The sequence below is a fragment of the Dendrobates tinctorius genome, unplaced genomic scaffold (assembly GCF_039654945.1).
Source record: "Dendrobates tinctorius isolate UK_male_01 unplaced genomic scaffold, ASM3965494v1 ptg000162l, whole genome shotgun sequence".
NCBI classification, from domain to species: Eukaryota; Metazoa; Chordata; class Amphibia; order Anura; family Dendrobatidae; genus Dendrobates; species Dendrobates tinctorius.
In genome coordinates, this window is record NW_027361829.1 from 48,162,600 (window position 1) to 48,188,578 (window position 25,979).

Genomic DNA, 25,979 nt, shown 5'->3' on the forward strand with positions numbered 1-25,979 from the left:
ATCGTAATAACCGGCAATTTTGTTCTATTAGAAAAGAAATAAGAGCTGTAAAACAATACAAGATCCAACACCCAAGTAACTCTGTTACAGATTATCCTACTCTTATAGATGTAGCTATTTCTTCTCTGTCCCTTAACTATTAACTTTTCTCAGCTGGACTCTAAAACCCTATAAAATAGTAAGAAGAAATCCCCTGCCACTCACATCAAGATGGTTTTTTAGTTCGCTCAGGTCTCCGCTCTTCTCACTCCCGTGACATGGTGTTGATATGGATATGTAACTGCATTAATGGTGATCACAGTGGTGCCAAAAAGTGATTGACTGTTGCCACATGGAGGAAGTACAACGGAGACCAGCAGGGAGTTATCAAAATGGCAGCATCGGGAAATTTGTGAAATTACTTTTTTGTATTATTTATTTTGCAGCATTGTAAACAGTATTAAAAAATGGCAGCTAGATCAACCCTTCTGCACCAAAAAAAGAAAAAACAAAACAAAAAAACCCTCCGATACTTACCATTAGGGTTTATTGCACTAGATACACAGCTGCTCAGCAGGGCGTTGTAAGCTGCTTGGTGTCGTAATACTTCCAGAATTGATGGGACGTGATTTGGGTTGATAAAAGGTATTTTTTTCACCAAAGCACCAACATTTTCATTGTCCATTCGGCTGTTCAGCACATAGCACTGATCCTCACAACCTGAAAGAGACTAAGTAGCAGCATCTCATCAAAAGCCAACATTACATTGCTAGATTTCCTTTAGATGCTTAATGAGTACTGACTGTAGGTATAGGTGCCAAAAGTCTTGAATAAATAAGTGTAGGGGAACAAAAGTGCACAAGACCATCGGGTGAATGGGGATTCCCTTTTGGGTGCAAAACAATGGAAAAGAAGGTGCTCAGCTGACAACTCCTGTGAATACCTGAAAACATTAGCTGCTGCCTCGTGGTTGGGGATGACTTCCTCCAGGATAGTTGACCAATTTGGATGGTAACACTATATTAATCAGCGCTGCCGTAATAAAGAATCCTCATGATCAAAATAAAATAGATAAAATACTTTTTTTCACTTGGGGAAAAAAAACCCTAGTCCAGCGTGAACGCTTTAGAAATAAAAAAAAAAAAATTCAACTCGTCTAAGGCTGGTTTCACATTAGCGCATTTTCAGCGTGCGCACGGCCGGGGGTAGCTCCGCCCCCGAGCCGGCTCTCTGCCCGGCGTGCCCGCCCCTTCCTTGTAGCGCCGCCTCCTAGCGGACAGCGGCGCCTGCGATCGGCGCACCCTATCTTTAGCATAGGGTGCGCCGATCGTGCGCAGGCCGTGCGCTAGTTGCGCTTTGACCTGCGCTGCGCACTTTTGACGGTGCGCCGCGCGCCAAAATCAAACTTTTCGGATTTTGGCGCGCACGGCGCACCGTCAAAAGTGCGCAGCGCAGGTCAAAGCGCAACTAGCGCACGGCCTGCGCACGATCGGCGCACCCTATGCTAAAGATAGGGTGCGCCGATCGCAGGCGCCGCTGTCCGCTAGGAGGCGGCGCTACAAGGAAGGGGCGGGCACGCCGGGCAGAGAGCCGGCTCGGGGGCGGAGCTACCCCCGGCCGTGCGCGCGCTGAAAATGCGCTAATGTGAAACCAGCCTTAGTCATAAATATTCTTCCTTACAGCAGTGCAGACTGCTATTGAATAGTGATGAGCGAGTACACTCATTAAAGCTCACCAATCATACAGGTGTTCACAGACAATTAGATAATATACATTGTGCAATACATTGTTGTTCATGTTTTGTAAAACTATCAAAAAGTGCATTTACAGTGCAATGTGCAAAAGTGGCTCAATTGATGAAAAGATATTAATCTCCGCTTAAAAATCATTAATATCTAGTAATGTCCTATAATTTCAGATCAGCGGCAGCTGTATTAACATATAAATGAGCATGACTCACCCCATAATAACCATTGTAATCGCGCCATGTATCAGCGTCTCACACTGCGCATTGCGCAGGACCGGAAGTCCAACATGTAAACATCACATTAATCCCACTCATGGATATTTTGCTCCAAGACTCCGTTAGTTCAAATCCCAATATAGGCACATTCACCACAAAAGCAAAAAATAAAAAATAGGTAAATAAAAAACATAAAAACTATATCATAGAAATAACAAAAGAAAATTTTAAACCAAATTTTGCGCATATAACATGTTTTTATTGAAAAATACATAAAATCTTATTATTTTCATTCAAAAGGGGAGTCATGCATTCCAATATCAATTTATTTATTCTTTTTTATTTTTTTTTTCACCACTACTATGGCTAGTGGTGAATTGGATATGCCGGCTGTATTCAGTTACACCCCAGAGGATGAGGAGAGAATTTTAGGAGTGATAGAGGGAGATGCTGCATGTTTGGATGTTCCCTCCTTAATAGATCTTAAGCGCAAATATGCGTATGAAAGGAAACGTATTATTACTTCCCAACTGCAATTAACTACTTAGAGGGAATATTACAAACATAAGAGAATACCTAGAGGATTACACTCAAATATTTGCCCTAATCTATTTTTTGGCAATGAACGCTTTTGTGAGAAATTCACTTTTTTGTCGAATAAATATGCTATGGCTATACTCCTGTTAAACATGGAATTTTTACAAGAAGAAATTGTGTCTCTTAATGCTAATGTTGTTGATACTGAAAATAAAATAAGAGACATTTTGGGCATTGAGGTGTTTGACAAATTTAAGGAGACTGTTACTACACGTTTAAATAAAATAAGAGAGGATCAAGAGGAGGTGAAGAGGCGTAAGTGGACTAAAGACACTGAAGATTATCGTGTCGGTAAAATTTACATCTGGCAAATGGAACCAAAGAGAAATTATAAAGATAAGAAAGTGCCTAATATAACAGGTTATCATCAAGTCACAAAACCTGTTAAAAATGACTTTTTTGATTTGTTAAATACTGGCGATTTTTCTAGAAACAAAGAAACTCAATCGGGAGGAATGTATCGGAAGACCAGAAGAGGAGGGTGGAAACATCACCGCGGACAAAAAAGAAAGATGCCAGAGAGCACGAACCAATCCTACAAGACCAGCAGCGAACAAGAAAAAGGATCAGACCTTGTGGTAAATCTCTCAAGTAGATTGTTATCTAATGATGAAATTACAGTTTTATCAAAGCGACTGTCTTTTAGTCCAAGTAGTCACATTGACTGGTTTTACATAGAAAAGGAATTGTTTAGATTCTTTAGACAGATTAAGCTAAAACATTGGTTTTCTGATCCTAAGAATTCAAAAGAGGTCGAGGTCAAGGATGTGAACATGGATAGCATTGATACTGTGAATAACAATGCGGGCATATTTGAATTACATAAATATATGTTGTCTAACAAGTGTGATTTTATTCCAGCAAATAATGTACCTGCTATTGAAGCATTTATTACAGCAGTAAAAAAAGATGTGGAGTTATTTAACCCCTTAAGCCCCAAGGGTGGTTTGCACGTTCATGACCGGGCCAATTTTTACAATTCTGACCACTGTCCCTTTATGAGGTAATATGTTGTGAGTTCATTTTCCCCTTCACCATTGAGGTCTGATGAACTCCCTCTTCTGGTGAAGGAAGGTAGTGAGGCTGATTACCAAGCAACTGGGCAGGATGATGATGACTGGGTGACGGGAATTGCTGACTGGATATAAGGCAGCCGACGCCCTTCTGCCTTGCTAGTGATCTCTCTGAGGGATTCTAGGAGACCAGTCTGATTCCTGCTCCTCAAAAGCTACGTTTTCTGCTCTGTTTTTTGCATTTGTGTTTTGGTTTTGTTTTTCCTTGTTTTTCTAGATTTCTGCCATTCCCTGCTGGGGTGTGCTGAATTCCTTTTTGCTCTGTCTTCAGAAAATACCTGAGTACTGATATAGTCTTTTTGAAGCCTAGTGTCTTCAGGGCTTTTTTCCCTATCAGCTGTTGGCTCTTGTTTTGATAGGGTTTTGGCGGATTACAGACAGCAGCTTTTCTATACTGTCCTATGTAGTTAGCTTGGGCCCCATCGTTTGCTCAGCCTATCTTTCTATCTGTGTGAGTGTTTTTTCATCTTGCTTCACCGTCATCATATGTTGGGGGCTGCCTATTGCTTTGGGGTCTGCTCTGGGGCAGTTTAGATTTCCCTTTTTTTCTTTAGGCTATGTAGTTCTCCGGCTGTGATCGAGGGGTCTAGGGCACCGTAGGAACCCCCCATGGCTACTGCTAGTTGTTGTTGATAGGTTCAGGGGTCTGTAATCAGATAGCTGCCAACTTCTCTGGTTTTCTGGACATAGCTAGTATTTCTGTTTTTGCCTCCTACGGTGACACATTCATAACAGTAATAACTCTGAAATGCTTCCATGGATCCCGGTGATTCTGACATTGTTTTCTCGTGACATATTGTACTTCATGTTAGTGGAAAAATTTCATTCAAATAACTTGCGTTTGTGAAAAAAAAACGGAAATTTGGCGAAAATTTTGCAATTTTCCAACTTTGAATTTTTATGCCCTTAAATCACAGAGATACGGCACACAAAAAACTTAATAACTAACATTTCCCACATGTTTACTTTACATCAGCAGAATTTTGGAACCAAATTTTTTTTTTTGTTAGGAAGTTATAGGCGTTAAATTTGACCAGCGATTTATCATTTTTGCAACACCATTTTATTTTTACAGACCACATCACATATGAAGCCACTTTGAGGGGTCTATATGATAGAAAATACCCAAAAGTGTCACCATTGTAAAAAAAACTGCACCCCTGAAGGTGCTCAAAACCACATTGAAGTTTATTAACCCTTTAGGTGCGTCACAGGAATTTTTTGAATATTTAAAAAAAAATGAACATTTAACTTTTTTTTCACAAAAAAAATACTTCAGGTTCAATTTTTTTTTATTTTACCAAGGGTAACAGGAGAAATTGGACTGCAAAATTTATTGTGCAATTTGTCCTGAGTACGCTGATACCTGATATGTGGGGGGGAACCACTGTTTCGGCGCATGGCTGAGCTCAGAAGGGAAGGAGCGCCATTTGACTTTTTCAATGCAAAATTGGCTGGAATTCAGATCGGATGCCATGTCACTTTTGGAGAGCCCCTGATGTACCTAAACAGTGGAAACCCCCCACAAGTGACCCCATTTTGGAAACTAGACCCCCCAAGGAACTTATCTAGATATGTGTTGAGAACTTTGAACCCACAAGGGCTTCACAGAAGTTTATAACGCACAGCCGTAAAATTAAAAAATCATTTTTTCCAAAAAAAATGATCTTTTCACCTTCAATTCTTATTTTTCCAAGGGTAACATGACCCTAAAAGTTATTGTGCAATTTGTCCTGAGTACGCTGATACCCCATCTGTGGGGGTAGACCACTATTTGGCGCATGGCAGAGCTCGGAAGGGAAGCAGCGCCATTTGACGTTTTTGGCTGGAATTGAGATCGGACATCATGTCGTGTTTGGAGAGCCCCTGATGTACCAAAACAGTGGAAACCCCCCACAAATGACACCATTTTGGAAACTAGACCCCCCAAGGAACTTATCTAGATGTGTGGTGAGCACTTTGAACCCCCTCAGTGCTTCACAGAAGTTTATAACGCCCGGGCATGAAAATAAAAACAACATTTTTTCCACAAGCATGATCTTTTAGTCACCAATTTTTTAATTTTCCCAAGGGTAACAGGAGAAATTTGACCCCAAAAGTTGTTGTCCAATTTGTCCTGAGTACGCTGACACCCCATATGTGGGAGAAAACTACTGTATGGGCACACGTCGGGGCTCGGAAGGGAAGTAGTGACGTTTCGGAATGCAGACTTTGATGGAATGGTCTGCGGGTGTCATGTTGCCTTTGGAGAACCCCTAATGTACCTAAACAGTGGAAACCCCCACAAATGACCCCATTTTGGAAACTAGACCTCCTAAGGAACTTATCTAGATGTGTGGTGAGCACTTTGAACCCCCAAGGGCTTCACAGAAGTTTATAATGCCCGGGCATGAAAATAAAAGAAATCGTATTTTTTCCCCAAAAATGATATTTTTGCCCCCAATTTTTTATTTTCCTAAGGGTAACAGGAGAAATTGGACCCCAAAAGTTGTTTTGCAATTTGTCCCGAGTAGGCTGATACCCCATATGTGGGGGTAAAACTATGTTTGGGCGCATGGCAGAGCTTGGAAGGGAAGGAGCACCATTTGACTTTTTCAACTCAGAATTGGCTGGAATTGAGATCAGACGCCATGTTGCATTTGGAGAGCACCTGATGTGCCCAAACAGTGGAAACCCCCAATTCTAACTCCAACCCTAACCCCAACACACCCCTAACCCTAATCTCATCCCTAACCCTAACGGGAAAATGGAAATAAATACATTTTCTTTTAATTTTATTATTTTTCCCTAACTAAGGGGGTGATAATTGGGGGCTTGAATTACTATTTATGGCGGTTTTTATGTTTGGCAGCTGTCATATGCTAAAAGACGCTTTTTATTGTAAAAATAGTTTTTGCATCACCACATATTGAGAGCTATAATTTTTCTGTATTTTGACCCACCGAGTCATGTGAGGTCTTTTTTGCGGGATGAGTTGATGTTTTTATTGGTACCATTTTTGGGCACGTGACATTTTTTGATCGCTTTTTATTCTGATTTTTGGGACGCAGAATGAACAAAAACCAGCGTTTCATGAATTTCTTTTGGGGGGGTGCGTTTACACCATTCTGCCTGCGGTAAAATTGATAAAGCGGCTTTATTCTTTGGGTCAGTACGGTTACAGCGATACCGCATTTAGGTTTTTTTTATGTTTTGTCGGTTTTATGCAACGAAAACTATTTTATATAAAAAATAATTATTTTTGCATCGCTTTGTTCTGCGAGCTATAACTATTTTTTCACTGATGATGCTGTATGGCGGCTCATTTTTTGCGGGACAAGATGACGTTTTCAGCGGTACCATGGATATTTATATGCGTCTTTTTGATCGCGCGTTATTGCACTTTGTTCGGCGGTATGATAATGCTTCATTTTTTATTTTTTAAGGGGTTTGCTAAAGGGGTTAACTAATGGGATAGTTTTATAGGGCAGGTCGTTACGGACGCGGCGATACCAAATATGTGTACTTTTATTGTTTTTTTTTTATTTCCAAAAAATGAATTTATTGGGGGAATATTTTTTTTTTTTTTCTAATTTATTTGGCGATTTTTAAAAAAAAAAATTATTAACAACTTTTTTTTTTAACTTTATTACATTGTCCCAGGTGGGACATCACTGTCCTGTGACAGATCACCACGTGGGCGCCGCTGATCGCTATGACGTACTATCCCGTCCCTGAGAATTAAGTCCCAGGGCACATGGACGGGATAGTACGTCATATGGGATTAAGGGGTTAAAGAAAGTCATATCATGGATAGATTTAAGCATCCCAATATGAGTGGTGCCGAATTTAATGCTCTGATTCAGTTGTCACAGGACGACAGCATCACCATTAAGTCAGCAGACAAGGGTGGTGCTGTCGTCGTTATGAATATTAATGACTATGTAATGGAAGTTAGGAGACAATTGTCGGATGTTGGAGTTTATAGGAAATTGGATAGTGACCCCAAGTTTCAGATTATGGGGGAGAGTAAAAATACCCTAAATAAAGCTTTGTGAGACAAATTAATCGATGAGGATCTATATAAATATGTTGGTGGATAATCCGATCACACCAATTATATATCCTAAAATCCACAAATCTTTGATAAATCCGCCCGGACGCCCTATAGTGTCGGGTAGGGGCTCAATTTTTAATCATATTGGGATTTTTTTGGAAAAAATATTAAGCCCTTTGAGCCGATATACTAAATCGTTCATATTGGACACAGATATTTTGTGTAAATTAGGTGGGATACGATTGCAGAAAGTTGTGATCCTTGTATCATTTAATGTAGTTTCGTTGAATACGTCAATCAGCCATGAATTAGGCCTTAAGTCAGGGGACAGGGCCTTGAATAACACAGATTACAATTGAACAAAAAAATTTTTATTAAGTTTATTGGAATTGTTATTGTGAAATAATTACTTTTTATTTGAAGATGACTAATTCATTCATTGGAGAGGGACCGCCATGGGTGCCAATATGGCACCCGCTTATGTAAATTTGGTCATGGCGGCCATGGAGGAGGACTTCATCTATGTGTCCCACCACTTTGATCATGTGCTCGGGTGGTGGAGATACATAGATGATGTCCTCCTACTTTGGACTGGTACAATGGTGGAATTGGAGACCTTTCATGGGTTTTTGAAGTCCATTAATGAGGACATAAAATTTACCATTGTTTATTCAGAGAAGGAGATCCAGCTTTTGGATATTTTGATCAAGAATGATGACAGATTAGAGACAGAGATTTATGTGAAATCCACTGATAAAAATAATTTACTTTGTTATGATAGTCACCACCCAAGAAAAATGGTGGAAACCCTTCCATTTAGTCAATTACTCCTGGTAAGGAGGATTGTGAGTGAGTCTGATGCTATGGATCAGTCTTTAAACAATATGATCATCAAATTTAGACAGAGAAAGAATCCTGTAAAATTAATGGATGATGTTAAAATGAGAGTTAACACGCAATGACCCTCTGTTTCAGAATAAGCGAACTAGGGATGTAAAATATAGGATTCCATTTGTTACCACGTATTGTGAAGAGAGTGACCGTATTGTCTCTATTATAAGGAAACATTGGTCTACACTGGGTAAATGTCATCCAGAAGTAAGGGAGTTTGGGTCTCCACCGCTAATTTCTTATAAACGGGCCAGAAATATAAAGGATATAGTAGTACATTCAGATATTGGTTCAAAAAAGAAAAATTTCGAGACCACATTGACTGGTAGGGCTAGGGTTGGTTCATTCCCTTGTCTCAATTGTGTGAATTGCACATATATGGAAAAAGGCAGTTCCTTCCAACATCCGCATATTAATAAGGAAATTAAAATAAATCATTTTTTGACGCGTTCTTCGGAATGTGTCATTTATCTTTTAAAATGTCCATGTAATTTGTACTATGTAGGTGAAACTACTTGCGAACTGAAAGTGAGATTAAATCAACATAGACATAGCATTAGAAAAAAGAGACAAGTTTTACCGGTATCCAAACATTTTTCAGACTTTAAACATGTGGAAAAGGATCTGACGTTTAGAGTGATAGACCATATCCCACCTTTGAGAAGAGGGGGAGATAGAACTAAATTATTGAAGATTAGGGAGCTACGATGGATTAAAAGATTAAACACACTAAAACCTTTTGGTTTAAATGTCGATTATAAGCTACAGATTACTCTATGAGCCAATTGTAATAGATTCTCCTATGAGCTGCTGTTTTTCTTTATGATTCTGGGTTGTATTTTTAAGGTGTTTATTTTATCTGTATTTTTGTTTTTTTTCAGATCATGCGGCAGCAGACTGATATTGGAATGCATGACTCCCCTTAAGAATGAAAATAAAAAATTTATGTATTTTTCAATAAAAACATGTTATATGCGCAAAATTTGGTTTAAAATTTTCTTTTGTTATTTCTATGATATATTTTTTAATTTTTTTATTTACTTATTTTTTATTTTTTGCTTTTGTGGTGAATGTGCCTATATTGGGATTTGAACTAACAGTGTCTTGGAACAAAATATCCATTGCTTTGGGAGAGGTGGAGTGTGGGGCCTTTAGCGAGGTTCACCACTTCTCGTCCCCGATGTAGGTGTAGGTTACCTATCCCATCTAATGGGAGGTGTTCCTTTACCTACATGGATGAATCCACTTACCGTGAGTCCCTTTTGCTATAAGCTACAAAAAAAGGCATTGCATTCATCTGCATTATTATTTTTATTTTTTTCTTTATTGAATTTTGATTTGTTGCGCTACCTATTATTGAAGCGCTTATATATTTGAATTATGTCAGATTACATTTTTTATCAAACAAAAGATGCACACAGACTTGCGCTGTATTTCTTTCCCTCATTAAAGATGGAGCCGACACAGTGTGCCAGTGTGCATGAGTGGGATTAATGTGTTTACATGTTGGACTTCCGTCCCTGCGCAATGCGCAGTGTGAGACGCTGATACATGGCGCCATTACAATGGTTATTATGGGGTGAGTCATGCTCATTTATAAGTTAATACAGCTGCCACTGATCTGAAATTACAGGACATTACTAGATATTAGTGGTTTTTAACCCCTTCCTGACATGAGACGTACTATCCCGTCCATGGGACCCGGGCCCCTATGCCCATGGACGGGATAGTACGTCTACCGCGATCAGCGGCGCCCACGTGGTGAGCGCCGCTGATCGCGGCCGGGTGTCAGCTGTGATAATGTGTCAGGGGCGGTCACGGACCGCCCCCGACACGTTAACCCCTTGCACACCGCGATCAAACATGATCGCGGTGTACCGGGGGTTATAGGGAAGCATCGGCAGGGAGGGGGCTCCCTCCGTGCTTCCCTGAGCCCCCCACGGTAGCGCAATGTGCAGCGCTGCTGCCGGGGGCTCCTTTCCTGCAGGCCCCCGAATCCAAGATGGCGACGGGGGCCTTCGGGGGCCTGCAGGAAGCTGGCTTCCTCAGTGCCTGCAAAGCGCAGGCATGAGGAAGCCTTGTGCACTGCCTGTGACAGATCGCTGATCTGTCACAGTGATCTGTGATGTGACAGATCAGCGATCTGTCACAGGACAGTGATGTCCCACCTGGGACTATTTAATAAAGTAAAAAAAAAAAAAAAAAAAAAAAAAAAGTGTTAAAATAAATTTTAAAAAAAATAAATCGCCAAATAAATTAATTAGAGAAAAAAAAAAAATAAATAAATCCATTTTTTAGAAATAAAAAACAAAACAAAAAAAAAAAAACACACAATAAAAGTACACATTAGGTATCGCCGCGTCCGTAACGACCCGCCCTATAAAACTGTCCCATTAGTTAACCCCTTTAGCGAACCGCTTAAAAAATAAAAAACGAAGCAAAAAATAATGATTTATTACACAGGTCAACGAAAAAAAATTTTTTTTCTGGTGTCCAAAATATTTTAATGAATTTGGGGTATTTTTGGGGTGCTGATTCTGAATATGTCATCAGTTTTGCCAGATTGGCTCAAGTTTTTGAGATTTTTGGTATCTTATTTATAGCACTTGTTGGTAAATGCGACGCATCATCTCATTAATTTCTTTGGATTAGTACTTGAACTGAGCAGTTCTCAATATAGTTTTGTGTTAATTAGTGTTCTAAAAGTTTGTTCATAGCTTGATTTTTGCACTAACTTTATGTTGTTGTCTGTTTTCCAGTGAAAAGCATGAACTCATCATGAAGAAGTTGTCTTAACGATCCAGACTCATTCTGTTACATTTGTGGTGAATATACACTGCCAAAACATAGAAGAAACATAACACACTTCGTAAAAAAAGTGTATTTTGCCTATTTTGGGGTTATGCTTGGGGACCAAGACAAGTTTTGGGCACCACACATAGTGTGCAAAGCATGTATCGAATTATTACGAAAATGGAGCAAAGGACAAAGAAAAAGCTTCAAATTTGGTGTTCCAATGGTGTGGAGAGAGCCAAAAAATCATCATGATGACTGTTATTTCTGTGCAGTGCAAGTGCAAGGATTCAATAAGCATAAGAAACGAAAATGGGAGTAACATGGAATCTGCAAGAAGGCCTGTCCCTCATTGTGAAGATGTGCCTGTACCTGTGTTTACCATAAATAACAGTCATCATGATGATTTTTTGGCTCTCTCCACACCATTGGAACACCAAATTTGAAGCTTTTTCTTTGTCCTTTGCTCCATTTTCGTAATAATTCGATACATGCTTTGCACACTATGTGTGGTGCCCAAAACTTGTCTTGGTCCCCAAGCATAACCCCAAAATAGGCAAAATACACTTTTTTTACGAAGTGTGTTATGTTTCTTCTATGTTTTGGCAGTGTATATTCACCACAAATGTAACAGAATGAGTCTGGATCGTTAAGACAACTTCTTCATGATGAGTTCATGCTTTTCACTGGAAAACAGACAACAACATAAAGTTAGTGCAAAAATCAAGCTATGAACAAACTTTTAGAACACTAATTAACACAAAACTATATTGAGAACTGCTCAGTTCAAGTACTAATCCAAAGAAATTAATGAGATGATGCGTCGCATTTACCAACAAGTGCTATAAATAAGATACCAAAAATCTCAAAAACTTGAGCCAATCTGGCAAAACTGATGACATATTCAGAATCAGCACCCCAAAAATACCCTAAATTCGATGAAATATCTTTGGCACCAAAAATGCTGTTGACCAGTGTTATCATACCGCCAAACAAAAAGTGTAATAACGCGCGATCAAAAAGACGCATATAAATATCCATGGTACCGCTGAAAACGTCATCTTGTCCTGCAAAAAATGAGCCGCCACACTGCATCATCCGCAAAAAAATAAAAAAGTTATAGCTCGCAGAATAAAGCGATGCAAAAATAATTATTTTTTATATAAAATAGTTTTCATTGCATAAAAGCGCCAAAACATAAAAAAACGACCTAAGTGAGGTATCGCTGTAACCGTACTGACCCGAAGAATAAAACCGCTTTATCAATTTGATTGCACGCGGAACGGTGTAAACGCACCCCCCCAAAAGAAATTCATGAAACGCTGGTTTTTGTTCATTCTGCATCCCAAAAATCGGAATAAAAAGCGATCAAAAAATGTCACGTGCCCAAAAATGATACCAATAAAAACGTCAACTCGTCCCGCAAAAAATAAGACCTCACATGACTCGGTGGGTCAAAATACGGAAAAATTATAGCTCTCAATATGTGGTGATGCAAAAACTATTTTTACAATAAAAAGCATCTTTTAGCGTGTGACAGCTGCCAAAAATAAAATCCACCATAAATAGTAAATCAAACCCCCCGTTATCACCCCCTTAGTTAGGGAAAAATAATAAAATAAAAAAAATTTATTTATTTCCATTTTTCCATTAGGGTTAGGGTTAGGGCTAGGGCTAGGGTTAGGGGTGTGTTGGGGTTCGGGTTGGAGTTAGAATTGGGGGTTTCCACTGTTTGGGCACATCAGGGGCTTTCCAAACACGACATGGCGTCTGATCTCAATTCCAGCCAATTCTGAGTTGAAAAAGTCAAATGGTGCTCCTTCCCTTCCTAGCTCTGCCATGCGCCCAAACAGTGTTTTACCCCCACAAGTAGGGTATCAGCCTACTCAGGTCAAATTGCAAAGCAATTTTTGGGGTCCAATTTCTCCTGTTACCCTTAGGAAAATAAAAAATTGGGGGCAAAAATATAATTTTTGTGGAAAATAATGATTTTTTTATTTTCACGCCCGAGCGTTATAAACTTCTGTGAAGCACTTGGGGGTTCAAAGTGCTCACCACACATCTAGATAAGTTCCGTGGGGTGCCTAGTGTCGAAAACGGGGTCACTTGTGGGGAGTTTCAATAGTTTAGGTACATCAGGGGCTCTCCAAACGCACATGACACCCGCAGACCATTCCATCAAAGTCTGCATTCCAAAATGTCACTGCTTCCCTTCCGAGCCCCGACGTGTGTCCATACAGTAGTTTTCTCCCACATATGGGGTGTCAGCGTACTCATGACAAATTGGACAACAACTTTTGGGGTCCAACTTCTCCTGATACCCTTGGGAAAATAAAAAAATTGGTGACTAAAAGATCATGTTTGTGGAAAAAATACTATTTTTTTATTTTCATGCCCGGGCATTATAAACTTCTGTGAAGCACTGGGGGGTTCAAAGTGCTCACCACACATCTAGATAAGTTCCTTGGGTGGTCTAGTTTCCAAAATGGTGTCATTTGTGGGGGTTTCCACTGTTTTGGAACATCAGGGGTTTTCCAATCGCGACATGATGTCCGATCTCAATTCCAGCCAAAAACGTCAAATGGCGCTGCTTCCCTTCCGAGCTCTGCCATGCACCCAAATAGTGGTTTACCCCCACATGTGGGGTATCAGCGTACTCAGGACAAATTGCACAATAACTTTTAGGGTCCTGTTACCCTTGGGAAAATAAAAATTGGGATGAAAAGATCATTTTTGTGGAAAAAATATGATTTTTTAATTGTACCGCTGTACGTTATAAACTTCTGTAAAGCGCTTGTGGGTTCAAAGTTCTCACCACATATCTAGATAAGTTCCATGGGGGGTCTAGTTTCCAAAATGGGGTCACTTGTAGGGGGTTTCCACTGTTTAGGTACATCAGGGACTCTCCAAACGTGACATGGCGTCCGATCTGAATTCCAGCCAATTTTGCATTGAAAAAAGTCAAACGGCGCTCCTTCCATTCTGAGCTCTGCCATGCGCCGAAACAGTCGTTCCCCCCCACATATCAGGTATCAGCGTACTCAGGACAAATTGCACAATAACTTTTGCAGTCCAATTTCTCCTGTTACCCTTAGTAAAATAAAAAAAATTGAACCTGAAATATTTTTTTTGTGAAAAAAAGTTAGATGTTCATTTTTTTTTTTAAATATTCAAAAAAATACCTATGACGCACCTAAAGGGTTAATAAACTTCTTGAATGTGGTTTTGAGCACCTTAAGGGGTGCAGTTTTTAGAATGGTGTCACTTTTGGGTATTTTCTATCATATAGACCCCTCAAAGTGGCTTCAAATGTGATGTGGTCCGTAAAATTAAAATGGTGTTGTAAAAATGAGAAATCGCTGGTCAACTTTTAACCCTTATAACTTCCTAACAAAAAAAAATTTTGGTTCCAAAATTGTGCTGATGTAAAGTAAACATGTGGGAAATGTTAGTTATCAAGTTTTTTGTGTGCCGTATCTCTGTGATTTAAGGGCAAAAAAATTCAAAGTTGGAAAATTGCGAAATTTTCAAAATTTTCACCAAATTTCCGTTTTTCTCACAAATAAACGCAAGTTATTTGAATGAAATTTTACCACTAACATGAAGTACAATATGTCACGAGAAAACATTGTCAGAATCACCGGGATCCATGGAAGCGTTCCAGAGTTATGACCTCATAAAGGTACAGTGGTCAGAATTGTAAAAATTGGCCCGGTCATGAAAGTGCAAACCACCCTTGGGGGTGAAGGGGTTAAGCGAAGATTAATATCTTTTCCTCAACTGAGGCACTTTTGCACATTGCACCATAAATGCACTTTTTGATTATTCATGTTTTGTAAAACTATGTATTGCACAATGTATATTATTGAATTGTCTGTGAACACCTGTATGATTGGCGAGCTTTAAATAGCATTGTTATACTGCTTGAGAAAGGTCCACAACTCCCTGGACCGAAACGTCGCTGTATGAGCAACTAGCCAGATGGGTTAATAAATAGCACTTTGACTGGAACTCTTTTGGTGTGCTGCTTTCATCTTGAGGACTAACATATATATATTTATGTGTGCATGTATTTGGCTTGACAAAGACGGGTCACCGTTGAAACGTTGCCACCTGAGGGATCAGTAAAGTATCCGCTGTTTTCACTTTTAATTTGAGTGCTGCCTATTTTTTCGTTTTGTTAATTTGGCTGTCTGGACACTGCTGAATAGGTTTTGCAGCTACTATATTATCTTGGTAGTGCTGCCCATTATATATATATATATATATATATATATATATATTTGGCAATAAACAGAACACTGCAAATAGGAGCTGTTATTATACCAGAATTGGGACCAGTCACCTGACTAATTTCAGGTGTCATTTACCTCTGACCACTGCGTCTAAAGCCCTCATAGTATTATGATCAGCTTTGCAGATTGGAATAAGCATATGTCCTCTTCATATGGTTACATTTATTCTGAAACATTAAAGTTTTGTAGCAGTCTTGTGATGGGCCCTAGAATACCAGCTTTATGTTGAATAAACAACACCCAGGTATTGGGGAGAATGAACGTTTTTTCATGGGAAATACTGCAAGCTATTTATTATCATGACATTGTGGATTACCGAAAGAAAACAGATACAAGAAAAGAACTGAGGTCATACAGTGCAGCGTTAAACTAACAAGATACACAGCTGTCTGTGCAGGTTAGCATCTCAGCATAAGCCTGCAGCTATTGTATACTCCAAAAAAGGAAACTAGTATAAACCTACAACAATAAACTGGACTTCTTGACCAACTAGATCCGCAAAAGGCTTGTGATTGGTTTCAATAATCAGCTCATGAAATAGACTTTGTTTTGTGGAAACAACTGGAAGGCCTTTAAAATAAAAGATACATATTGTAAGTACACACATTTTTTCCTACTGGTAGATTATGGCAAATAAAATGAATCCTGCCATCTATAAAGTCTCATACGTATAATTGTTTTCCTTGACTAACTTAAGTCACAAATACCATTCTAATGATTCTTCCACTGTAGTGTGATAATTGGGCAGCGTTAGCAGTAAATAGTTAAAATTGTTCAAAAGGGGTTGACGGCCGAAGCGTACAAGTCTGCAGTCACTGACTGCAGACTCGTGAATCCTTGCAGTGTGCGCGTTAGGATTCTCTAGTGCCTGGAAGGCGACTACATGTATGCTATCATACATGCAGTCGCGTGCAGTGTAGACCTGCTCACCTCAATCAATACAAGTGAATTGAGCGACGTCCGACACATCTAGTCGGAATGTGGCCGGAAGTGTGCAAAATTAAATACTTGTGGTCACGAGACTGCCCGCTCCTGGCGCCAACACTTCAAAATCTTCACAGCGTGCAACGCGCATGCTGCAAGAATTTACAAGTCTGCAATCACATTTAGTGACTGCAGACTTGTAACTTAAGGCTGGACAACCCCTTTAAGGTTTGTGAACCTTAAAACCTCACACATTAGAACAAGTCATTTAAATCCGTAGAGCTCAGCAAGACGAGCTGACCATATAATGTTTATAGGGTCCTCCAAATTTTCCACAGACAAATGTATATTTATACATATATATTATTATATATGCACACATATATATATATATATATATATATATACACATATATATATATATATATACACACACACATACAGTACAGACCAAAAGTTTGGACACACCTTCTCATTCAAAGAGTTTTCTTTATTTTCATGACTATGAAAATTGTAGATTCACTCTGAAGGCATCAAAACTATGAATTAACACATGTGGCATTATATAAATAACAAAGTGTAAAACAACTGAAAATACTGTATGTCTTATATTCTAGGTTTGTAAAAGTAGTCACCTATTGCTTTGATTACTGCTTTGCACACTCTTGGCATTCTCTTGAGCTTCAAGAGGTAGTCACCAGAAATTGTTTTCACTTCACAGGTGTGCCCTGTCAGGTTTAATAAGTGGGATTTCTTGCCTTATAAATGGGGTTGGGACCATCAGTTGTGTTGTGCAGAAGTCTGGCGGATACACAGCTGATAGTCCTACTGAATAGACTGTTAGAATTTGTATTATGGCAAGAAAAAAAGCAACTAAGTAAAGAAAAACGAGTGGCCATCATTACTTTAACCCCTTAATGACCAGGGGTATTTTTGGTTTTACATTTTCATTTTTCCCTCCCCTTCTTTCCAGAGCCATAACTTTTTTATTTTTCCGTTTATATGGCCATGTGAGGGCTTATTTTTTGCGGGACGAGTTGTACTTTTAAATGACATCATTGGTTTTACCATATTGTGTACTCGAAAACGGGAAAAAAATTCCAAGTGCGGTGAAATTGCAAAAAAAGTGCAATCCCACACTTGTTTTTTGCTTGGCTTTTTTGTTAGGTTCACTAGATGCTAAATCTAACCTGCCATTATGATTCTCCAGGTCATTACGAGTTCATAGACACCAAACATGTCTATGTCCTCTTTTATCTAAGTGGTGAAAAAAAATTCCAAAGTTTGCTAAAAAAAAAATAAATAAATAAATTTGCGCAATTTTCCGAGACCCATAGCGTCTCCATTTTTCATGATCTGGGGTCGGGTGAGGGCTTATTTTTTCTGTGCCGGACTGACGTTTTTAATGATACCACTTTTGCGCAGATACGTTCTTTTCATCGCCAGTTATTGCATTTTAATGCAATGTCTTGGTGACCAAAAAAACGTAATTCTGGCGTTTTTAATTTTTTTCTCGCTACGCCGTTTAGCGATCGGGTTAATGCTTTTTTTTTATTGATAGATCGGGCGATTCTGAACGCAGCGATACCTAATATGTGTATGTGGGATTTTTTTTTTTACTGTTTTATTTTGATTGGGGCGAAAGGGGGGTGATTTGAACTTTGAGGTTTTTTTTAATTTTTTTTTTTATTTTTAAACATTTTTTTTTTTTTTTTTTTTTTTTACTTTTGGCATGCTTCAATAGCCTCCATAGGAGGCTAGAAGCTTGCGCAACCCGATCGGCTCTGCTACATATGGGCGATGAGCAGATCGCCCATATGTGGCAGATTTACTGCTGTGCTTTCAGCGTCGACCACCGGGTGGCGCTGAAAGCCATATGCCTGGAACAACCATAGAGGTCTCATAGAGACCTCTGGTTGTCCAGGCAACATGACGCCGACCCCCGATCACGTGACGGGGGTCGGCGGTGATGTAATTTCCGGCCCGGCGGCCGGAAATGCTATTTAAATGCACGCTGTCAGCTTTGACAGCTGCATTTAACTAGTTAATAGGCGCGGGCGGATGGCGATTCCGCTCGCGCCTATTGCGGGCACATGTCAGCTGTTTATAACAGCTGACATGTCCCGGCTTTGATGCGGGCTCAGCGCCGGAGCCCTCAAAGCAGGAGAAATGTCTGATGACGGACTGTGTCCGTCATTGGACATTAAGGGGTTAAGAAATGAAGGTCAGTCTGTCTGAAAAATTGGGAAAACTTTGAAAGTGTCCCCAAGTGCAGTGGCAAAAACCATCAAGCGCTACAAAGAAACTGGCTCACATGAGGACCGCCCCAGGAAAGGAAGACCAAGAGTCAACTCTGCTGCGCAGGATAAGTTCATCAATGTCACCAGCCTCAGAATTCGCAGGTTAACAGCATCTCAGATTAGAGACCAAGTCAATGCCACACAGAGTTCTAGCAGCAGACATCTCTTCCATAACTATTAAGAGGAGACTTTGTGCAGCAGGCCTTCATGGTAAAATAGCTGCTAGGAAACCACTGCTAAAGACAGGCAACAAGCAGAAGAGACTTGTTTGGGCTAAAGAACACAAGGAATGGACATTAGACCAGTGGAAATCTGTTCTTTGGTCTGATGAGTCCAAATTTGAGATCTTTGGTTCCAACCACCGTGTCTTTATGCGAAGCAGAAAAGGTGAACGGACGGACTCTACATGCCTGGTTCCCACCGTGAAGCATGGATGTCATTCCCGCTATGTCTGTTATGCTGCTTGACCCCTGGAGTAGTGTGCACACGCACCGAACTGTCATACCCGCCATGTCTGTTATGTCGCATGACCCCTGGAGCAGTGTGCACGTGCACCGAACTATCATGCCAGTTATGTCTTGTGCTGCAGGATCCCTGGAGCAGTGTGCACGTGCACCTCGTGACTGTTGTGCTGCAAGATGCATGGAGCAGTGTGCATGAGCGCCTCATCTCATGGCTGCCTGCCATTGCCAGTGCGCATGTGTGCTTTACCTCTGCCTCATGGTGGCATGCCGTTGCTGTGTGACCACCTTTTTCTGCTCTGCCTCCAGCAATCCTCCCTATGGTCCTGGACTCCCTGATCGTGTGACCCTCTCTATGTCCAGCGGTATCTGATCCAGTAATCCTCTCAATGGTTCTGGAGGCCCTGATCATGTGACCCTCTCTTATGGTCCAGCAGAATCTGATCTAGCTAGCCTCTCAATGATCCTGGAGGATCTGATCCAGAAGTCCTCTCCTGGTCCTGACCCAGAAGTGCAGGTGCTAATGCCCTATATCAGACCGCCCCTTCCTATGGTCGGGGCCTGAGTATCATGTTGCTTCCCTGCATGGCAGCGTGGTCTGCTGGGTCGCTCCCTGTATTCTGTGCCCCTGCACTCTGCTCTGTTGTGCATCTCTGCACACGCTCTGTGCTTGTACTCTGTCTCTTGTCCCGTGCCATGTCTTGTGTGGTCTTTTGTGCCATGTCTAGTCTTTGCTATTCCTTTACTTGTAGTACTTCCTATGTTCTATGCCTTTGCTTGTTTCGCCATGTCTGGTCTTTGCTATTCTGAGCCTTGTAGTACTTCCACGTTCCCCGTCTTTGCCTTGATTTCCTTACTCTGGCTTCTGGTGCTCGCTAGCACAATCCATGTCTAGTCTCAAGGTTTTGCCTTCACCCAGCTCTGGGCTTCGGCCTACGCTCCGCTGCTAGACTGTCTTATGGTGCTCTCTAGCACATTTCCTGGCAAGTCTCAAGGTTCTCCCTTGACCCGGCTCTGGGCTTTGACCTACGCTCTGCTGCTAGCTCTATACTCTTTCTGCCTTGAACCCTACCCTGGCGTGTTCCTTTGCACGCGCAGGCCCATGTCTTGAACTCTGTGTCTAGTTCCGTTTTTCATGCTCACTTGCACCTTTCGTACCAGGCTTTGCCGTGCCTTAGCGCATGCGTCTGTCCTGTACCTTTGCCTAGCCCTGCCTTGTGACTGCGTGCCCTCTTGCATGCGCCTGGTCATACCCGCCTGTTTGTGCCTCAGCCGTGCTGCCCTAGTTGGGCCCGCCTGTTTGTGCCTCAGCTGTGCCCGCCGGCCAGTGCTCTAGTGGTTTCCGCTTGTCTGTGCCGCCTCTAGTTGTGCCCGCCTGCCTGTGCCTCAGCCAGTGGCGCCTGCCGGTGCCTCAGTCGTGTTTTCCGTGCTCCATTGCATGCACGCTGTTTCTCGCACTGTGCGTTTTCGTGCTACTCTGCCACAAGTCTTTTGCTATCCTTGCTCTGTCCTGAACCTTGGCCCTCAGTCTTGTCCTGTACTATGACCTAGTTTCTGTACCCGGCTCTGGGCTCTAGCATACGCGCCGCTTATCTTTCCTGTACCCGGCTCTGTGCTACTGCCTACGTTCTGCTCTTTGCCTTGAACTCTGACCCTGGCGTGCCCCTCGGCATGCGCAGGACCTCATCCTGAACCTCAAAGCCCGACGTGTTCGTTAGCATGTGTGGGACCTGCCGATAACCATGTACCCTGGTGTGCCTCCTAGCACAACCAGGACCATTCTTTGTATTGTGACTCTAGCACGCGCAGGACCTTGAATCCTGGCGGCTTCTCTAGCGCGCCCAGGACCTTGAACGCTGGCGTGTCCCTGCACACGCACCATGTCTTGTACTTTGAACCCTGGCATGTCCCCTACACACGCACCGTGTTTTGTGCTTTGAACTTTGAACCTGGCGTGTCCCCTACACACGCATCTTGCCTTGCACCTTGCCCTGGACCCTGGTTTGCCTGCCGGATGCCCGGAACCTACCGATCGCTGCCAAAGATCGTAAGCCTGACGACTGTGGCCTGATGCCCTGATCCTGTCGATTGTTGCCAGTTGTCCGGAGTCCGATGCCATTGAGCCTTGCTTGTACCTAGGCGTGCCATCTAGCACGTACCATGCCATGGAACTTGGCGTGCCTCGCACACACCTTGCTGTGTTTTCCTGTTTTCACGTCTTACACCTGATGTTACCCTGATTTTGCCTTAATGAAGATACCTTGAATTCATGTCTTGTCCTGCTTCCTGCACGTCCCTTGCCGTCAGACACTCGTGTCTTCCTTGAGCCGGCCGTCTGGTTCCAGCAGTCGTGGTGGCTCACCCCCTTGGTCTTGCCCCTAACACTTCCTTAATAGGAGGTGGTTCCTCACAAGGTCAGCTCGCCATAGGTGGGTGGGTGCCACGACCCAGAGGGTCCACTCTAAAGAAAACAGCTCCGCGTAAGCTGACTCCGTCACAATGGAGGAGGTGGTGTGATGGTGCTTTGCTGTTGACGCTGTTGGGGATTTATTCAAAATTGAAGGCATACTGAACCAGCATGGCTACCACAGCATGCTATTCCATCCGGTTTGCGTTTAGTTGGACCATCATTTATTTTTCAACAGGACAATGACCCCAAACACACCTCCAGGCTGTGTAAGGGCTATTTGACCAAGAAGGAGAGTGATGGGGTGCTACGCCAGATAACCTGGCCTCCACAGTCACCAGACCTGAACCCAATCGAGATGGTTTGGGGTGAGCTGGACAGCAGAGTTAAGGCAAAAGGGCCAACAAGTGCTAAGCGTCTCTGGGAACTCGTTCAAGACTGTTGGAAGACCACTTCCGGTGACTACCTCTTGAAGCTCATCAAGAGAATGCCAAGAGTGTGCAAAGCAGTAACCAAAGCAAAAGGTGGCTACTTTGAAGAGCCTAGAATATAAGACATATGAAGAGTTGTTTCACACTTTTTTGTGTATATCTATCTATCTATCTATCTATATATAGGTTTACTCAGGTTTGGAACCTTTGTTTTTTTATCAGAAATATCTAAAATCACAAGTCAAGCCTAAAAAAAAAAAAAAATAAAAAAAAAGTGTATTTCTTCAACTGGAAAAGCAGACCCATGAATGGCTGACTAATCTCCTAATCAAATTATTTTTTCTTAGAAGAGGACGATCCATTGAAATTGCATAACATGCCACCACAGACCTAAAATAAAACAGTTAGTGACCATTGTCAAAACAGAGAAAGGAACATTTCTCCTACCGGTTATGTTTTGGATCTTCTGAATTAATGGGAGCAGAACAGGCTCTGGATGATCAAATCTTAGAAAGAAACATGCTGGTAGTGATATGCAGGAATCATCAGTGAGGGATGATAACCCATCCATGCTTAAAAAAATTAGAGAAGTAAATAAAATCACAGCAAGTATTATTAAAAATTCTAGAAATATTTTGTCACAGCAAGTAGCAAAGCAATTATTGCCCTGGTGTAGCAGACAATGCACTAGTTTTGAGCACCTTAATGACTAGTTATTTGATGCCAAAATGAGTTGTAGTACCTTGCATCTCCTCGGGGACTCTCTTGGAATAATGGACCCATTGGAAGGTGGTACCAGTTTGTTGTGCCTGCAACAGTTACTGATACATGTGATCCAACCACACGACTGCCTGGTGAAAGAAAAAAAAAATAAATAAATAAAGCACAAAAATAGAAACAAGTAAAATGGTTACCTATTGGTAAGAGAAATACACCTGGATGAACTATTGGCAATTCCGTTTTATCGCCATGTCCCAACAACACCAAGAGAAGACACACAAACTCCCCCTCCGTCAAGTCATATGTAACACTCTTCTCCCGCTTCTTGTTAACCTACAAACCGTAATGTTGGTTGAATCTGAGACCATCTGACCATCTACTGGGGAAAATTTGGAGGACTACAACTCTGCTCCCCCTTGACATTCAACTGCAATATGGTCATGTCGATTTTCAAAGCCTAATATTTTTGTTCCCAAGAAAGATAACCCAATACCAGAGGTGTCTGACAGCAGCTGAAGAAACTTTTACAATAAGTCCATTTATTCATATGATCCTCATCATTGCCCAGCTTAAAACGGTCACGTGATTGACATTTGCTTTGTTTGGCTCTGATAGTACATTTTATTACATTTAGTTTTTTTTTTTTTACTTTAGTGCATTTGGAATAAAAAGTAAAACAAACACCTGGTTGAAAAAAAAAAAAAAAAAAAAAAAAAGAAGAACTGGATGCCCATCAAATAACAGTTAATTGCAATGCTACGACTTCCACTTCCCTTTCATCAGGTATACTTGATGAAAACTAGGGAACCAAGTAAAAGGTTTCCCAAATTGTACAGTATACAGTTAGGTCCATATATATTTGGACAGAGACAACATTTTTCTAATTTTGTTTCTAGACATTACCACAATGAATTTTAAACAAAACAATTCAGATGCAGTTGAAGTTCAGACTTTCAGCTTTCATTTGCGGGCATCCACATCAAAATTGGATGAAGGGTTTAGGAGTTTCAGCTCCTTAACATGTGCCACCCTTTTTTTTTTTTAAAGGGACCAAAAGTAATTGGACAGATTAAATAATTGTAAATAAAATGTTCATTTCTAGTACTTGGTTGAAAACCTTTTGTTGGCAATGACTGCCTGAAGTCTTGAACTCATGGACATCACCAGACGCTGTGTTTCCTCCTTTTGGATGCTCTGCCAGGCCTTCACTGCGGTGGTTTTCAGTTGCTGTTTGTTTGTGGGCCTTTCTGTCTGAAGTTTAGTCTTTAACAAGTGAAATGCATGCTCAATTTTGCCTATTAATTTTATCATTTCTATGGTGTTATCCTTCTGTAAAGCTGGAAATAACACAGTTTATTACCGTGCCAACACAGACCACCCTCTGACACAGACTGCAGGTGGAGCCCTGTATCACACAGGATAGGATTAGATACACAGCTCAGCAGTCAGTAACACACAATAAGATTAGATACACAGCTCAGCAGACATTATCACACAGGATAGGGTTAGATATACAGCTCAAACAGAATGTGCCAAAGGAGAGGACATTTTAATTCCAAGAATTCCACTCATTCCATCTGATTTGTTTTTTGGTTTTGAACGCCTCCAGTTTCCAGTTCAACTGCTATTTGCAATGTCCATTAACAATGCTCAGGGACAGTCCTTGAAAGTAGCAGGGATCAATTTGCAATCTCCATGCTTTTCTAATGGTCAACTTTACGTGTTCTGTTCAAAAGTTGGAACTGCCAAAAATCTGTTCATCTTTGCACCGAAAGGAAAAACCAAAAATGTTGTTTATCAAAAGGCTCTTGAATGAGTTGAAAATAAAATACTATCAATACTTGGGTAATTGTTTAGTTAATTTGTGTTGCAAATCTGTAGTGTTGAATAAATGATGTTAAGTGCTTTTATGTGCAATATAATCATTATAATTTGTTATAACTAACCACAGTTGGTTACTATGCCCAGGCAGCGCCAGGCTCTTCAGCAATATAATATTATATATATATTTTGTGAGGCAGTGACTGGTGTCATATGTGAGGGTCGCTATGTGTCCCCCAGGATGTGCTCTGAAATGTATTAGATCTGCTGGAGTGCCTTGTGATCACAGCAGTGTGCCTGTGACTCGCAGGGCAGAATAAAAGTAAGTTAAAACCTGGTCAAGCTATTTGGACCAAGGAGTTTGTTTAGGAAAACCCAGTATGGGCTTTTATTTTTTAAACGGACTGCAGGAAGGTAGTGGGGTCTGGTCCGTTTCCTCCAGCCCAGGTCTTATGAGTGGCCTATGGCCACAGGTTGGAAAGGGAAGAAAAAAAATAAAAACCCCTGCTGGGAGGGTTGATTTAGTCAGTGTTGCTCTGGTGAGGAAACAGAGCAGGTGATCTGCAGAGCACACCCTGTGTGAGTTAACACAGGGCCAGCGGTACTGGCAACCCTCCCTGCATACCCGGCAGTACATTCCTCACAGCAACTGCCCTGGACTGGCATTTTGTTTACCCAGCTGCGATCCAATGCACAGCACGCTGTGAGCTTTAGCCAAAATAACTGTGACCAACCGCTTCCGGTAACCATCAATGTGTTTCTTACAATGCTCTGCTGGAATTTTAGACCATTCTTCTTTGGCAAACTGCTCCAGGTCCCTGATATTTGAAGGGTGCCTTCTCCAAACTGCCATTTTTAGATCTCTGCTCAGGTGTTCTATGGGATTCAGGTCTGGACTCATTGCTGGCCACCTTAGAAGTCTCCAGTGCTTTCTCTCAAACCATTTTCTAGTGCTTTTTGAAAAGAGTTTGGGTCATTGTCCTGCTTAGAGACCCATGACATCTGAGGGAGACCCAGCTTTCTCACACTGGGCCCTACATTATGCTGCAAAATTTGTTGGTAGTCTTCAGACTTCATAATGCCATGCACACGGTCAAGCAGTCCAGTGCCAGAGGCAGCAAAGCAACCCCAAAACATCAGGGAACCTCCGCCATGTTTGACTGTAGGGACCGTGTTCTTTTCTTTGAATGCCTCTTTTTTTCCCTCCTGTAAACTCTATGTTGATGCCTTTGCCCAAAAAGCTCTACTTTTGTCTCATCTGACCAGAGAACATTCTTCCAAAACGTTT

General features: G+C 41.3%; 1 protein-coding gene across 2 annotated transcripts in view; it reads right to left on the reverse strand.

The window, feature by feature from the left end:
• The window catches only part of LOC141052725 (mediator of RNA polymerase II transcription subunit 1-like), a 163,832-nt gene that overhangs the window by 15,004 nt on the left and 122,849 nt on the right, over positions 1-25,979 (reverse strand). For both annotated transcript variants that reach the window (XM_073550008.1, XM_073550009.1), the window contains 4 exons: positions 22,893-23,001; positions 22,598-22,722; positions 16,091-16,197; positions 517-709 (listed from right to left, as the gene is read on the reverse strand). In XM_073550008.1, the coding sequence (XP_073406109.1) occupies positions 517-709; positions 16,091-16,197; positions 22,598-22,722; positions 22,893-23,001 (534 nt within the window). The remainder of the gene's footprint in view (positions 1-516; positions 710-16,090; positions 16,198-22,597; positions 22,723-22,892; positions 23,002-25,979) is intronic.